The sequence below is a fragment of the Lacerta agilis genome, chromosome 13 (assembly GCF_009819535.1).
Source record: "Lacerta agilis isolate rLacAgi1 chromosome 13, rLacAgi1.pri, whole genome shotgun sequence".
NCBI lineage: Eukaryota > Metazoa > Chordata > Lepidosauria > Squamata > Lacertidae > Lacerta > Lacerta agilis.
In genome coordinates this window covers 34469910-34486770 of record NC_046324.1, presented here as the reverse complement: position 1 = coordinate 34486770, position 16861 = coordinate 34469910, and the positions used below count along the sequence as shown (strand labels likewise).

At 46.6% G+C, this 16861-nt stretch overlaps 1 protein-coding gene across 1 annotated transcript in view; it reads left to right on the top strand.

Moving 5' to 3' along the window:
* The first annotated feature begins 76 nt into the window (after positions 1-76).
* The window catches only part of LOC117057001, a 29104-nt gene continuing 12319 nt past the window's right edge, over positions 77-16861 (top strand). Inside the window, exons 1-6 of the mRNA XM_033167715.1 lie at positions 77-126; positions 2840-3009; positions 8367-8562; positions 11109-11203; positions 13480-13600; positions 15141-15358. Coding sequence (XP_033023606.1) covers positions 117-126; positions 2840-3009; positions 8367-8562; positions 11109-11203; positions 13480-13600; positions 15141-15358 — 810 coding nt within the window. The 5' untranslated portion in view covers positions 77-116. The remainder of the gene's footprint in view (positions 127-2839; positions 3010-8366; positions 8563-11108; positions 11204-13479; positions 13601-15140; positions 15359-16861) is intronic.

Below are 16861 nucleotides of genomic sequence, written 5' to 3'. Positions count from 1 at the left end.
ACTCCATGCCGAGAACCCTTCCTGTTGTTGCTCTTGTGCACTAACTAAAGTCCTTTCACTTTTCTTATTCAGCAGAAGAGACTCACGCAAGCCATGCAGAATTGCTCTTCCGCTCCATGCAAGTTGGTAAGGAAGCCAAGGCTAAGCAGGCCCTGCTGCTTTCTTGGGGAAAGGTGGATCTGTCAAATTCTGTGCAAAGAGGGCTCCATCATTTAAAAAGCTAGACTTAAGTGGACTTCAATAAGGCCAGAGGAGAGGCACCATGTTTGCTGTCTTGGAATGTCTTCCTTTGCCTGAATTTACTTCTTTGGAGAAGAGAATATACACCACGCTTGCCACCCTGGAATTTCCTTCTTTGGCTTCTCTGCTTATTTTTAGCCAAGCACATGTCTCTAGTGGAGGCTGGTCCATTAGGGTAAATAGGGCACTTTCTCACCAACCTCAGTCTGCCCTAAGCCAACCACCATCTGCCTGCCTTCTTACTTGCAACCAGCCCTGGCATTAATGCCCTCCTCCTTAGTTGTCATAAAACTCAGCGGAGGAGGAAGAGTTGATTCTCAGGCCCTCCAAGTGTCCCTATTTTCCAGGGACGTCCCTGATTTAGAGAAGCTGTCCTGGTTTCTGATTTGCTCCCAGGATGTCCCGCTTTTCCTTTGGATGTCCCTATTTTCATTGGAGAAATGTTGGAGTGTGTGGAATTATTTGACTCCCAAGCTGTCTGAAGGCAATCCTGTACAGGGAAGTTTTAGTAATGTTTAATGTTTTATAATGTTTTTTATATGTTGGAAGCTGCCCAATGTGGCTGGGGCAACCCAGTAAGATGTGTGGAGCATAAATAGTAAAATTAGCATTATGGAACGGGACGTCCCTATTTTCATTGGATAAATGTTGAAGGGTATGGATTCTGCCTGTCATTGACTCTGGCTCCCCCTACGTTTGGGCTCCTGGCCTACTGTCCCACCAGCCCAAATGGGCACCAGCCACCACTCAGAATTAAAAATGGGTTTCTTATATGGGACAGCTACAAACAGCCTATTGATCAATAAAGATAAAGCATTGATCATTGTGGGGTTTTGTTTTGTTTTTAAGCCCTAAAATGCTAGTCAATATATTAATGGAGAAAAAGACAGAACTGGAGATTTGTCTCCAGCCAGAATTAGTCACGATGCAGCAAGTTCAGGATTTCCAACCCTGTGTTTGCAACCGAAGATTAGTTTATTATGCTATGTTATATTGCTTCATTTATGACTCTATTCTTGCAAAGCAGCTGGAAGCGATTTCACAGTATCATAAAAACGTGTCTAAAACAATTGCATCTAGGAGAAGAGTTAAAACAATTACATTTATAAAAACATGTATTTATTTATAAAAACAGTTTCGAATACAATACAGATACTGACCAGGGGTGATTTTCAGAGGAGAAGCAGCAGGAGGCTGTTCCTTGCCCAGTTTCATCCAGCTGGGCTCTGGGACTGGTAGGAAGCACGGCTGAAGGAAAAACAGTCTGGGTAAGGGATTGCAGGAAACAAATGGCTGGCGGGGGGACGACACAGTTCTACATCCCATTTCTGTTGCAAGTGCCCATCTGCTTTCATGCATTTGTATTAGGGAGCAGAGTTTCAGTTCCTATAGAATAATATAGCATAACATTGAGCAAAGAAACTTAGAGAAAAGCTTTTAAAAATAGTCTACTAGGAATGAGCAATCCCTCCACCCTGCAATAAATAAATAAATAAATAAATCACTGTCCTTTTTGCAAGCTGTGAACAGGAATCCCACGTCGGTGATTTGCTGCAGAATTGTAAACAAGAGCAAAGTGTTTGACCACATAACCATAGCAGTGATCACACTTCTGCTGCTGCCTTTTTTAAAACCTGGGGTTTTTTTTACCCATGAGATGCCACAGTGAGAGGAAAAGGCATTGCTCTCTTTGCGATTTTACTTTTGACATCCTCATCACACTGGCTGTGTTGAGTAATCATGAAGCCAATGCAGAGTGAGGGCATGCTTCCCTCACTCTGCATTGATCAGAAGCCAAGCAGAGCTTAATGATCTCTGTTGCCAAACTATGGACAGGTGGCAAAACGTAATGAAAACGAGGGTGGGAGCTTCCGAAAAGCCCCCTTGTGAGCTGGCAAAGTGTGCTGGCAAACTGCTACTTTAGCTCTAAATAAATCTTGTAAAGAATTGAGAAGATTGCTAAAAGCAATCCAAGACACTCAAGGGAAGGAAGTTACAAACCTCGAGGAGCAAGTTTAGAAGAGACACTGACAAATGACATCATTTTCCAGCATGGAGTATTCTTACTAGTCTGAATGAATGTTATGACTAGATCATATGCTGCCTACAAGAAATCTAAAAAATATTTTAAGTTTTTGAAGGGAATCGTGAAATATTAAATTCCACGTCTATCGAGGCATATGACTCACATTTGCTAGAAAGACTGTAAAGGCTTCCCCCCAAAACATAGCAGGTTTTATTTTTAAACAATCAAGGTTGTGAATCAGTGTGAAGAGCCAGATTTGGAAAGAACTAAACCAGGGATGATGAAACCCCCCCCTCCCCACATGCCTGTTGGAAGCTACATTCTCTAGGGGTAATCTTTGGAGAGGCACATGGTGTGGTGGGGGCAAAGTTTTCTACGGTGGAAATTTCCATTCTGTGACCTGCTGCCACCCGCAGTCAGCACACAACTTGTTAGAATCAACACACTGGTTTACTACCTCTCCCCTCACCCCCCGGCCGCCCCTGGGAGAGCTAGGCCATTGTTCTGCTGGCACAATGCTCCATAGAGCAATACCTTTACATTACATCCTCCTTTTGTTGATCTTTTGTACAGGAGCCCAAATCCTCTGCACTGTGCTGCTGCTCAAACCAGGCACATGGACCCGTAACCTAGCAAGGATCCTCCGGAAAGTGTTTCTAGAGAAATTCAGCCTGGTTGGAATGAAACACATAGACCTCACCCCAAAAGATGTCAAGGCACTCCTCTCATCTGAAGCTAAGCAGGTTTGTTGGAATAAAAGACCAAAGGGCATCAACATAAGAGCAATACATCTGGCTGGGCACTGTGAGAAAAGGGTGCTGGGCTAGATGAGCCATTGTCATAAGAAGAGCATAAGAAGATCCTGGTGGTTCGGGCCAGTAGCCCATCTAGTCCAGCATCTGGTTCTCAAAGTGGCCAACCAGGTGCCCATAGTTTAAGTAGGACCTGACTGCAGCAATCTTCTCCCCTCCTACAGTTTCTAGCAACTGGCATTCAGAGGCATACTGCCTCCAGCAGTGTAGGTGGACTGCAACCATCAGCTTAGTAGCCATTGGGTAGCTAGCCATCTCCTCCCTGAATTTGTCAAGAGTACAGAGACTACAGAACACGAGAGGTGGATGAACTGAGCATAACTGAGAATTCTGTATGTCATTTACAATGCTAGTCTTTTCAGGTATCAGACCTAGCTTTTAATATCAACCTACAGCATGGAACCTACTTTTCATTTTCATTTTATTATTATTGCGTTTTTCCTTCTCTCTCTCTTTCCCTCCACCTCCCTTTTGTGTTTGATTGTCTGCTTTCTTCTTCTTCCAATTTTCTTTGGGCGCTTCCAGGCCGCTGCTGTTTTGGGGATGCGTTTTGAGCTCAAAGGCAGCGAATTCAGGTTGTGCAATTAAAGCGACCTCAGTGTCCTTGAGGAACAAATTCGCTTCCCAAAAAGTCCGGACTTTTTGCAGTAAGAAATGTGAGGCGGAAATGTATGGAAACTGCGGAATGGCAATTATTTGATGTTGTGCTATGTAACCTCCATACAAGTAAATAAGAATGAACACTCAGCAAACAGCCTCCCTGTGCATGCAAATTGGGATGACTACTTGGTTAGCAGGTCATCAGTGTGTTTTGCTCACTTGCTGTCCCTTGAAAGCAACACAGCTTTTCTTCCTGAGAGTATGACTGCACTAAGATTGCCAGAGTTCCCAGAATTGGCCCAAGGTTCTTGGGGTCTTTCAGGCAAGATGTTCTCAGCTGACCCCATTTAAACTGTGAACCATCTCCTTTAAACTGCTTTTTCTAATAGCCACTGGATAGCACTCCCACTGAGATGTTGGAGACTGTCCCAGTGGGGTGACACAATCTCTCAGTTTCCAGTAGGAGGGGCAGCCAGCTGTCCCACTGCAGCTGTACTTGCCTGAGATTTTCTTGATCCAAGGGAATGCTTAGATGTTTGTGTGGAGCAGAAACAGGATCTCTCTGGTGCCTCATGTTAGGGCCCCCCCTCCACACCCCACCAGCCCATGGGCCTCAGAAGGAGCCCAGTCAACACCACACACTGACGCTGAGTTTCATTTGCAGTCATGTGTCTTGTGATCTGCAGCAATCTGAGCCGATCATTATTCTTTTTCTATCTTCATCATCAATATAGACATTCTGAGTCACTCCTCCTGGCCTTTGGACACCCGGTGCATAATCTAATGCACTGCTGTGGCTTTCTGATCATATTAACCATTGAAATACTTCTCCTTGCAGATCAATAGCAATGCTTAATTTTGAAAAGTCACCCTAAAGCTCTTATAAATCTGAGTCACACCTTTATAAAATGTAGATGTGCTTTGCAAAGGCCTACATCATAAGTGTATGGAGCTGCCTTACCCTGCTTCAGATCCTATTTTATTTCTTCATACATAGCAGCTCTTTCTCCCTTCTGCCTCTTAATATGTTGAGATTTCCTGAATTAACTCTGGGAAAGAAATAACATGGATAAAATATCAGTAAGGCACCTTACTCCATAAATACAACAGGTTATTTCCAACTAAATCCTACTCAGAGCAGACCCTCTGAAATTAATGGACAAAGCCCCTTAACTTCAATGGGTCTACTCTGAGTAAGACTAGCATGAGATACTAGCATTGCTGATATCTAGTAAGTTTTTTTAAAAAAAGTTTATGATAGAACTGGATGCTAAAAATATATTTGCTGATACTGGAGCCTAGGATTCTTAAATATAATTTTAAAATTATACCATAAGGTTAGTAAGAGGGGGCATAATGGAGGTGTATTAATTATGGAAGGTGTTAAGAAAATGAGAAGAGAAAAGCTTTTGTCCTCTCTTAATGCTAGAATTCAGGGACATCCAAGGAAACTGAATGTTGGAAGATTTCAGAGAGACAAAAGTAAGAACTTCTTCACATAATGCATATTTAAACTATGGAATTTGCTCCCACAAGAGGCAGTGGAGGACATGGCTCGATGGCTTTAAAAGAGGATATTTAACAAATTCAAGGAAGATAAATCTAACCAATGACCATCAGCCACAATGGCTAAATGTGCTACCTCCACTCTTGAAGGCAGTATGCCTCAGTAGAGAGTTGCTGCACCTAGGTCCTGCTTTTGGGCTTCCCACAGACATCTGGTTGGAGACCTCATGTTCTAATACAAAGATTATTTTCAGGTTTACTGTTAGGCCACTTTGAGTACTTATGTAACGTCTGGTGGAAAAGTGACTCATGCAAGCTATCAATAAGTAGAATTTTTAAAATGGTTCGGTTTTCTTTATCATCAGCAATCGGCTATGAATCGTGAGGAAGCAGGTTATCACAGTCATCCGACAGAGATCTTTCATATTCTTGATATAGCTCAGTGGTAGAGTATCTGCTTCGATCCCTAGCATCTCCATCTAGGGCTGGGAATGTCCCCTGCCTGAAACCCTAGAGACCTACTGCCCATCACTGCAAACAATAATGATCCAAACAGGCCAATGGTCTGACTCTGTAGAGTGAAGGGATGTATCCCAGTGGTAAAGCACCTGCCTTGCAAGCTGAAAAACCCAGGTTGGATCACCAGCCTCTTCAGGTAGAACTTGGAGAGTCTGCCAGGCACTGTAGACCCTCTCGAACTAGAGAGACCAACAGACTGATTCAGTATAAGGCAGCTTCGTAGGTTCCCTGGGTTGAGAATGAAACTTTCCAATGGGGAAAGGCTGCGGTTGTAGATTATTCAGAAGGTCCCAGGTTCAATCCCTCCCATCTCAAGGTAGGGCTGAGATCGTCCCCTTTCTGAAATCCTGGAGAGCCACTGCCAGTCAGTGCAGACAGTACTGAGCTAGGTGTGTCAATGGTCCGGCTCGATAGAAGGCAGCTTCCTATGTTTTGGGGAAAGGGCCACAGCTCAGCGGTAGAGCATCTGACGCAATATAAGGCACCTTTGTATGTTCCTAGGCTATGAGAGAAGGTCATGAGGTACACAAATCTTAATGCAATAAGTTGTGGCCTTCAAATTAGTTCAGCCTCCCAAGAATTGCAGCATCTCTTCCTCGGTTTCTTTTTTGATATCGTCACACCACCTAAAACATTTATGTACACTTTATGGCGTCGTTCACATTGGAGTATCTCCCCTCTCAAGCCAAGGAAGGCTCTTGCATCTTCTTAGGGAGTCTTTAATCTTTATGTATCTTTAATCTTTATGTACGACTCTCTGTGAGTCCCAAACCACTAAATTAGAGATCTAGTATTACAAGAATGTATGATGCTGATGCTGAATCATTTATGAAGCATTTGAGTTTCTGAAACTGATTGAAATCTTAAGATTGATATTCTATAGATGAAAAGCACTGCTTGCCTATGGGGCTGACTTGCTAAGAGTTGGGGGCACTGGTGGGTCAGAAATGAGATTTGAGCATTGGTTTCATCACAGGGGAAGAAATGCCTATGGGCAGAGTCAAGGGATAGAGAAAGGTGAGCAGAGCCAGAGGGTGTGGCTTGTCTAGATATCAGAATTTGGGTACATCAGCTGTCATTGACATGATAGCACTGGTCAATCCTGGTCAAGCCAAGAGTCAGAACGAGCCAGGGGTGTGGAAGGCTTATTGTTGCCTAAGCAGAGGTTACATTATACATGCAAAGTACTCTTACACCACTTCAACAGTCATAGCTTATCCCAAATAAATAGTTTGCTAAGTGTGTTGGTAATCATAACTCTGTGAGGAGTCTTCTAACAAGTCTCAGCACCCTTAACTACAATTCCTAGGGTGTTTTTTTTTGGAGGGAAGCCATGACTGTTTAAGTGGTATAAGAGTGGGTGGTGTGGATGTGGCCAGAATCCCTATCAGAATAGAGCCTCTTCCTGTAGGAAAGAGCAACTCCTTTACCTTCACAGTTCTCCCCTGCATCCCTGGTGGTTCATTGCCACCTGGGCCTTTTCTCACTGAAGGTGCCAGAGACAGAACCTGGGACCTTCTTCATGCAATGCATGTGCTCTGCCATTTAGCTATGGTCCTTCCCATGAAATGTCTCCCAGGCCGCTAGACCCAGGTGGTGAGGAGCACCCTTAAACACAACAAGCCACATATTATGCAGGAACAGGCAGAGAGCTAGGGGCTCCACACCCCGATCCTAGCCCTGGCAGCCCCTTGTTCTGGAGCTCCAGCCTCCTTTGTTCCAAGAATTGGCAGTGCAGAGGGCTACATGAGATCATAAGAGCCTGTAGCCATCACTGCCTTTTGCAGAAGTGAATTCCATCATTTAACTATGCACCGTGCGAAGGATAACTCGTATTTTGTCTGCCCTGTGCTCATTGCAGCTGAGCAGGTAGACAGACCGGGTGGGAACTGACTCTAGGATGTAGAGGCAGCTCCCTTGTTAGCTCTTGACAAAGCAGGAAATTGCCAAAGCACATTGGTTCAAGCTTCTTGGCAGGCAGAGTATGACACTGGCTTGTGGGACTTGCCATTGGCTGGCTGCGCATGGAAGATGTGGCACCAGAAAGAAAGGACACACCTTATTAAATCTGCCTGCTTTGCATGTTATGGCCAGGCTGCTGGGTGGGTCAGCAGCCCTGAGCATAGCTGTCAACCTTTCCCTTTTTTGCGGGAAATTCCTTTATTATAGCATTGGGAAACAGCAGGGAGGTTGAAAGCTATGCCCCTGAGAGAATGCAAGCTGAGGAGAACGTGCCAGTATGGAAACAGAGTTTGCATCCTGCTATTATCAGTAAAGTTGCATGCACAGATATTAGGAGAAATTTGCACACAATTCTGAAGAAGTTTCATGAGAAACCTTGTTTTTTCAAAAAAGAAAAAAGCAAACAGATGTGGAAATTGCAGAGAACTGAAGCTGAGATTGGAAAAAGGAAGACATAAGAGAAACTGAAATTGACAGATTTGCCTATCCCATGACTCGATTGACTCCAGCCTCCCTCCATATGTCTAACTGGGTATAAAATATTCTTTTTCTAAACCTCCTTTCTTTCCTGTCACTCACTGCCATGGAACTGTGTGCTAGGCTTTAGCTAGCTAGCTATTGCATGTTTGCTTAGTTTAGCGGATCCTATTTCTGTCCAGGATGCAAAGCTTCTATAAGCCTCTCTTTTCTTTTCTGCCCAGGACCCTGCTGCCTTGGAGGCTCACTCCAGCTACCTAACTTCAGGTTCCTCCTTGGTCCTCTGCCTTCAGCGACAAAATGCGGTGAAGAAGCTCCTGGACTTGCTAGGCCCTGAAGACCCCAAGGAGGCTCAAGCAGCTAATCAGTTCTTTTGGAGAGCTCAGTACGGCCACAGCTTAATCCATAATGGGTTTTATGGTGAGTCTGTCTGTTTAGGATCGCTCAGAAGGTTCCCACTTGAAATAAGTAGTTTTTTATGGAAAGATTCTAGATATTTAGATGTAAGAAGGAATTGGTTTCTGTTCCGACCTGTGTTTATCACATGCAGCGCTGTTTCCCTTCTGCTGCAGTTCAGCTTCTAACTAAACCACATAATTTGTCTCACTGTCTGCTGTGGCAGAATTTTATACAATTAATTGTGTTATTATTATGTTATTTCACACACTTATACAAAGGAAATGTACAAAGGAAATGTAATGCAAATGGGAACAAGTAATCAACTGTGCGTCATTTGTGGACTAAAACAAACAGCAAATACCCATCGTATTCGCTAGATTCATTTCTGCTCCAGACGTGGGATACTTAAACAAACTTTGGCAATTTCTACTCCCATTTTGGTGGGAATTCTCTGACATCCCTACTCCGAAGTAAGTCTCATTGAATTCATTGGGGCCTATTCCAGAGTAAGTGTGCATAGGGTTTAGAAGCAAGTGCTGTCCAAAATGGTTCCTTGACATTGTGGGTGTCAGAGTGATGTGGTCTCATATTACAGGAACAGCTTAGAATCGTCTCCCTTAGGTAAAAAGCATCTCCACCCCCAAATAAGTAAAGTGGAAGCCTATTTCCGTGGAACAATTCTCCGGGCAGAGATGGCAAGGCTCCTCCTCACCCAGATCTGTTGCTAAGGGACACACGGCCTCTGCAGAGTCCTGCTACTAAGGGTGACAGCTCCCATTTTCAGCTCCACAGAGCTTTCATTCAGGCACACCATTTCCGCCTAGAGCTGTGCTCTACGGAGACAGAAGCTTGTGCATTGTCAGCAGTGGAAGTGGGTCAGATTAAAGGGTGGTTTTTCCTGCTCAGTCTCCATGTTCACAGAGAAGACGTTGGAGAGAGGCAGTGTGGTATAGTAGTGAGGGTGTCTAGCTAGGACCTTGGAGACCCGGGTTCAAATTCCTCTCCAGCCATGGAGCTCACAGGTTGACCTCAAGTCAGTCACTGTCTCTCAACCTAACTAGCCTCACAGGGTTGTTTCGGTAGATAAATTGGAGGAAGCAATGTATGCCATCACCTTGAGCTCCAATAGGAAGAGTGTTGCTGTAGTAAGTTGTTATATTTATAGCTCACCTTTCATCCAACGAGCTGAAGATGGCCTCTGTGGTTCTCCCGCTCCCCACCTTATCCTCACAAAAACCAGGAGGCACAGGGTCCAAGGGGGCGTCTTCCTGCCTCCTTCCCTAATCCTAGTAAGTGTTGGGCTTTGGGAAGGAAGTGTGATGGTCTTGTCAGGGTCCTAGAGTCCACCTTCCTCCTTCCCAAAGCCTAGTTAGCGCTTGCCCAGCTTTGGGGAGGAGGTGGGAGGGCTCTCGTCCCCTGCCAGAACCTGCGGCCTCCTCCCCAAAACCCGGCGTCTTGCTTAGCCAGCATTGGGAAGGCAGCTTTGGGCAGGGAGGTCATAAAGTTTTGGCCTTGTACAGGGCACCATATTACCAAGGTCTGCCCCTGGAACAACCCTGTGAGGTAGGTTAGGCTGTGGGAATAGCATGTTTATGATGACGATAGGAGCAAAGGAAACACACCAAGTCAGACCATTAGTCCATCTAGCTTAACACTGACTACACTGACTGGCAGCAGCTCTCCAGGCTTTCAGATGAGAGGCACTCCTTGCCCTACCTAGAGATACCAGGGATTGGACCAGGGACCTTTTACATGCAGAGGAAATGCTCTCCCTGTAAGCCATGGCCCTTCCCCATGATGATGATTATGGTGATTATACTATCCCTGCACATGGAAAGCTAGTACATCAGGGAGAAAATTAGGCTACTTTCTCCCTGACATGCTAGCTTTCCGCAGGTAGGGAAATTCCCATGTGGAACAGTCCTCAAGTAAGCCATCTTCCCACCTGCATTTCAAAGTGCTGTTGTGCCAGCAGGTGTATACTACCACATATACTTTCCCTGAATGTGTAGGGAAGCCTTCTGACCCTGGGGACATATAAAGAGGTTGTTGTTTGCCTTAGTCCTACTGAGTTTCATTCCACTGCTACTGGCATGAAAAAAATATATATCCAGGCCTTCCTATTTACAGATGGCGAAAAGAACTAAAGATAGTGTTATTATGTTGGACCGAGGCGCCAAAATGATTTCATTTCCTGATAACTCCGCCGCATTCAGCAGGCTCCCCCCCCCTGCCAGGTATCTGCAGCAGCTTCGCTGGCTGCCCTGCTCTGAGTTTTCCAACACTTTATTTCTTGGCTGCAAAGAGGAAGAAAATGGTGACATTGTGTTGGTGTGGAGAACAAGCCGAGTCACAATAGAGTGAAGTCAAAATAGCAAGGAGACAATGAAACTGTTCTCGGCGTAATAGGTTTAAATGTTTGCTGTTACAGTGTATAACAGCTGCCCTTTAAAGCAATTTCTCCAGGAATCTGTGTGCCATCAATCATCCCGAGAGAGGAGCAGGAACAGAGACAATGTTTAATTCATGGGCTGATAGAATCATCTCTTTGTATTTATCTCTCTTAGGCTCCACATCTTATTGGGTTGCTGTGCGGGATGTGAAGCTGTTCTTTCCAGAAGGGCTGTGTGTGGCTGGGCACCCGTCTCTGGACGGACAGGAGGTAGGACCCTCCTCATTCCTGATGTTCATCCGTGATAGCTGGAGCTCTCGCCTATCTGATTTCTCTCTTTTGCCCTCTTTTGCATCTGTTATCTTTTCCATTCCCACAGCCTCATCCAAACACGCCTTCCAAACACAGCTAACCGAAGGTTACCATCCACTCCAGCCTTTGCCAACCTGGTGCTCTCCTGATGTTATGGCCCACAACATCTGGATTGCACTAGGTTGGCAAAGCCTGAGTTATTTCCATGGATTCTGCAGGCAGGGAGTTTTCAGACAAACCCTCTTGGGCAACCTGCTCAGCCCCCCGACGTTGACGTGCATTCTGGGTGGCATGCAGCAACTGCGTGAAGGAGCCCTCTGTGTGTATAGATGTACACACAAAAGTGAGGGCCATAGCTCAGTGGCAGAGTGTCTGCATTTCATGCAGGTTTGGGATTGATCCCAGGTTCAATATCTGGCATCTCTAGGTGGGGTGGGGTGGGGGTGTGAATGAATCCCATCTGGAATCCTGGAGACCCACTGCCATTCAGTGCAGATGACAATGTGCCCGATGGACCAATGGTCTTCCTTAGCATGAGGCAGCTCTGTACCCTTCCAGTCATGATGGCGGGACTCTGACTGACCCAGGACCCCCCAGGATGTGGAGAAGCTCCTATGTGTTTACAGCTCTAGACACATGGCAGCCGAAATACCCAGCAATGCAGGCATGGCGAGGGCACAGCCAGGCAGCACGAACCCACAACCCACTTGTGTCTGTTCCACATCTTTCAACACAAGAGGGTGTTTGTGTGAACCTCCCTTAGAGGCTTTCAGCAATGTGCCAAAGACCCAGGAATCTACACTGTTAATGAAATTCGCTGGCCAGGTATGTGCTTTGTAGATTCCTTGTTTCTTTGCTGAAAGCCAACAGATTTCATAGCATGCACACGCACAGATAATGGAGTATGAAATTTAGGTTGTGTACCAAGACAACTGCTCAGACACCAGGAGGTATGGTGTAGAATTATCATTGCCCGTGGTTTAAAGGTAAAGGTAAAGGGACCCCTGACCATTAGGTCCAGTCATGTCCGACTCTGGGGTTGCGGCGCTCATCTCGCTCTATAGGCCAAGGGAGCCGGCGTTTGTCCGCAGACAGCTTCCGGGTCATGTGGCCAGCATGACAAAGCCGCTTTCTGGCGAACCAGAGCAGCGCACGGAAACACCGTTTACCTTCCCGCCGGAGCGGTCCCTATTTATCTACTTGCACTTTGACGTGCAATTATTGGCTTCAGCTCCTGTCATACACATGGGTGTCTGCACTGCAGGGGGCATGCACATAGATACCGGGTAATACAGCCCAGGGGGAGGGACTGGCCACATGGGGAGCCATTCCGAGAGCAATTGCATCATGCAGTAAGGATCCAGAAACGGCGTTTAGCTTCCTGCCAGAGCGGTACCTATTTATCTACTTGCACTGCGTGCTTTCGAACTGCTAGGTGGGCAGGAGCTGGGACCGAACAACAGGAGCTCACCCCGTCGCAGGGATTCGAACCGCTGACCTTCTGATCGGCAAGCCCTAGACTCTGTGGTTTAACCCACAGCGCCACCTGGGTCCACCTGGGCTCGTGTTTACACATTCATTATTCTCTCCCTCCACAGTCCCTGATCAAACAGTTTTTCAGACTTCTCTAGTGCTTTGATCTGTATCTATACTTGTGGGGACGAGGACGACACAAAGTTAGTCCCAGAAGCATGGCCATTGGCCAGGGTTGATATCTGGGTGCCTTTTGGGTTGACTGTCATGAGTGCCTATTATCCCGCATTTGTATTGCGTCACATAGTTCTTCCTTTCAACACCTGGATTGGTTTTGCTGTTCCCCCAACCCCCCAGTTGTCTCTTAAAAATGTGAAAAATAGACGCATGTTATTCAGTGTGTGCTTGTGTAGCCTTAAAAAGGCAAACGGTGCAAGGTTGGCGTTAAGAGGGAAATCAACTTTTTATTATGTACTGCAGTAACAAAGAATATGGAATCCCAATATATATTGACAGGTGAACTTTATGGAGTGCTGGGCAGGTGCTTTGCCAGGCAGTGCAGGATCAAACCCCAAGAAAATCAGGGACAACGAACCCTCTCATCACTCCTGTGGCTTTTGCAGGCTGGCAGATGATGCATGGATTTCTAGCAGAGTTGTGGGCAAGCCCTTTTGACTCCTTCTACCAGTGTTTATTTGTCTCCCGGCAATGCTGGCTCATGTGATGTGTGTTGCTATCTCTCTCTTCCACCTCCCCTGCAGATTTGCACTGTTGCGCCTGACCCCACAGCCTGCCTTGAGATCGACAAACAGTACAGGCTTGTGAAAAGAGAAGCGAGAAGGCAGCTCAATTTACCGGGCCCTGAGCAGTCACAGACTCTAGGTAAGGAAATGTACAATTCCCTCCTCATTATACGAGCCTAAAATGGCTATTGATTAATTGGGTAGCAAGATAAAAACAAAACAAAAACAAAAAACCAGAGGCAGCCTAGAGTTGGTATTGATATCTAGAGAATGAGAATTGCTGCTTAGAATGGGGGAGGGGGTGTAGTTTAGGCCTTTAACTCACTGAATGCTGAGCCCATCAAGTACCAGGAGTTGGGAGTCTGTTAATAAGTGTGGGGTCCCCCCACCCCTCTTTACTTAAAAATACATGGATGCTTGATGGATTCCTGATCACAGCACTCAGATTGTTAATAAAAATGTCTAAACTCCCCAGAGCAGCTCCTTGCATTTGGGCCTTACAATTGGTCACTTTCGGGTGATCTTGCAATGTGCCCATTTCCCCCAACTCTGTCCTTTGTAGCTCACAGGTTAGATCTGTCTATCTCACTCTGCCCACCCCACCAATTATAGTATGGAGGTCACCCACTTTTTAAAGTCCATGGATCTGAGTGAGTCCACACACACCCCCATGAGCCCCCACAGAGAGTCCAAAGTGAAGAGACAGACAGACAGACAGACAGAGACACCCATTTGGTGTAAAAGTCATACCCAGCAGAATAAACATAACCTTGAAAAGCACATAGAGCTATAGTGAGGAAGTGGGAGAGAGGTTCACTCTTCCAACTTCCTCCTTCGGCTCTATGTACTTTTCGAGGGTGGAAGTTAATAACCACCCTCACTAACTCACAATCAAGGTGGCAGGGAGTGGGTGTGCAGGTGCTGAGAGGCTTAGTGCATGGCAGGGAAGACCTCAATGGCACCATGGTGCCCATGGGTGCTACTTTGAGAACCCCTGCTGTAGTGGAACTGAGTGGCAGAGCTGTTCCTGGATTCACATTGGGCAGCAGGCAGAGGGGGCTGCACACCTGAATGCTTATCCATGAGAAATGGATGCCCCCCATCACCCACCTCATATCCGCCATTTAGTTCTGCTGAACATGTAATGAAATCTTTGCTCTCCCATTTGAGTGCCTCACATAAATTAGCCCTACTTTGCCCCGGTACTGCCTCTTTTCAGGCTCTTGAGTACTACTGTGCAGTAAATGGAATGGCAGTGGCATAGCAGCTGTCAGATCCTTTCCAGAACAGGATTCTTCAGGGGAAACTGGTGCTGCTTGCTGGTAAACAGGGTGCATTTTTCTGCTCTGAATCAGGCTTGGCCACTAGAGGGAGAGATTGCACACCCAAGAGCTTGATGTCCTTTGGATTTGGTTCAATCCCCTCTCCTGCAGATATATGAGCAGATGTAGCATTTAATGGAAATGTGGAACATTCCAAATTGAAAATTGAGTTAACTGAGTATTTGATTTTGGGAATATATATATATGCATGCAGCTGGATAGATATCGGTCTTTCTCGGATACAATGGTAAATTGGACAAGAAAAATAATGCATTTAGTATGTGATAGGGTTCGAACGGCTGGAGCTCACGAAGAGATCAGTTAGATATTTGATAGTTCCCCTCCTTTCACTTCCAGAGTGCTCTCAGCTTTCTGTGCTCTGCCAAGCCACCTGCCTGATCCTTCCAGAGGCATCCCTGTGGAAGGTGAGCCCCCCGCCCTACCTGGTCCTGCTGGAGCGACTGATTGGCCAAGGCTTCCTGGTGACGGGGGCACGACTCACCACCATGGACAAACCGCGGGCCTGCTTCATCTCTGCAGTCCTGAGTGCGACCGACAGGGAGGCACCCGTCATGGTAGGCCAACTCATAGGAAGGGCCCTGATACTGTGTCCGATCATCGCTCCAGTCTTCACACAGACTGACAGAAAAACCCTGCCTTTAGTGTTGGACCACAGCTCCCATCATCTGTGACCATTGGCCTTGCTGGCTGGGGCTAGTGGGAACTGGAGATCAGCAAAATCCATGGGGATGCAGATCCCTTATAGCATGGGTTGGCAAACTAAGGTCTACGGGCCAGATCAGGCCCAACTGCCTTCTAAGTCCGGCCCACGGGCGGTCTGGGAATCGCTGTGTGGATCGCCAGCACACACGTTCTTTCGCTCTCCCTCCCTCTCCCTCACATGGCAGTGGTGGCACCTCCTCCCTCCCTCCTCCTGGCTTCTCCCCGCCCTGCCTAGAGGAGGAATAGGGCTGGGCTTTGTTGGTGCCAGCCCCTCTCCAGAGCCCTTTCGCACGACGCTCATCGTCCCGCATTCATCCCCCCCACCCCCAAAAAACATATAATCTGGCCCCGCACAAGGTCTGAGGGACAGTGGACTGAAAAAGTTTGAGGACCCCTGCCTTATAGCCAGTGCCCATCAGGGCAAATGGGGCTCTGTCCCACCAGCCTCTCTTACAACTGGTCCAGGAGGGTGACTTTGCCTGTCAGCTTCCTCCTCCTTGGCCTCTGTGTTGTCCTTGCAGATCTCAGCAAGGAGGATGGGGGGAAACATAGAATGAGTGGACTCTGCCTGCCATTGGCTCCGGTGCCACTTACTGTTAGGCTCCCTGCCTTCTGCCATGCCACTTTCAGTGGATGCCAACCACCATGGCTCACACATTCTCTAGAGCAGGGGTCAGCAAACTTTTTCAGCTGTGGGCCGGTCCACCGACCTCGGACCGTGTGGTGGGCCGGACAATATTTTGAAAAAACTAATGAAAATAATGAATTCATATGCACCACAAATAACCCAGAGGTGCATTTTAAATAAAATGGACACATTCTGCTCATATAAAAACATGCTGATTCCCGGACCGTCCATGGGCCGGATTGAGAAGGTGATTGGGCCGCATCCGGCCCATGGGCCTTAGGTTGCCTACCCCTGCTCTAGAGGGTCAGGCAGGAGTCTTTTCCAGATCTACCTGGAACTTGGGACCTTTCAGGTGCAATCTATGTGCTCTAACACCGAGCTGCAGCTTCTCCCACAAAGCTCCCCTCTTACATCTAAGCAGCACTGCTTAGTTATTTACAGCTTATTACACTGATGGGCCCATTCGGTTTCTTCAGGCAATAGTTAACTGGAGCCTCAATGGTCAGACGGAATATACCACTGAATATTAGTTACTGCCAAAAAGCAGAAATGGAAGAGGGCTCTTGCCCCGCTTGTGGGCCTCACAAATGAGTTCTCCACTTTGCCACGGCAATTTGCAATCTTTTAAAACGATCCTCATGAAAATGTGCCAGCATTTTGTTTGCAAATTTCTCCCCCAAAACACAGTTTTGTATGTGGTTTTGACTGATATACACATTTTTGCATG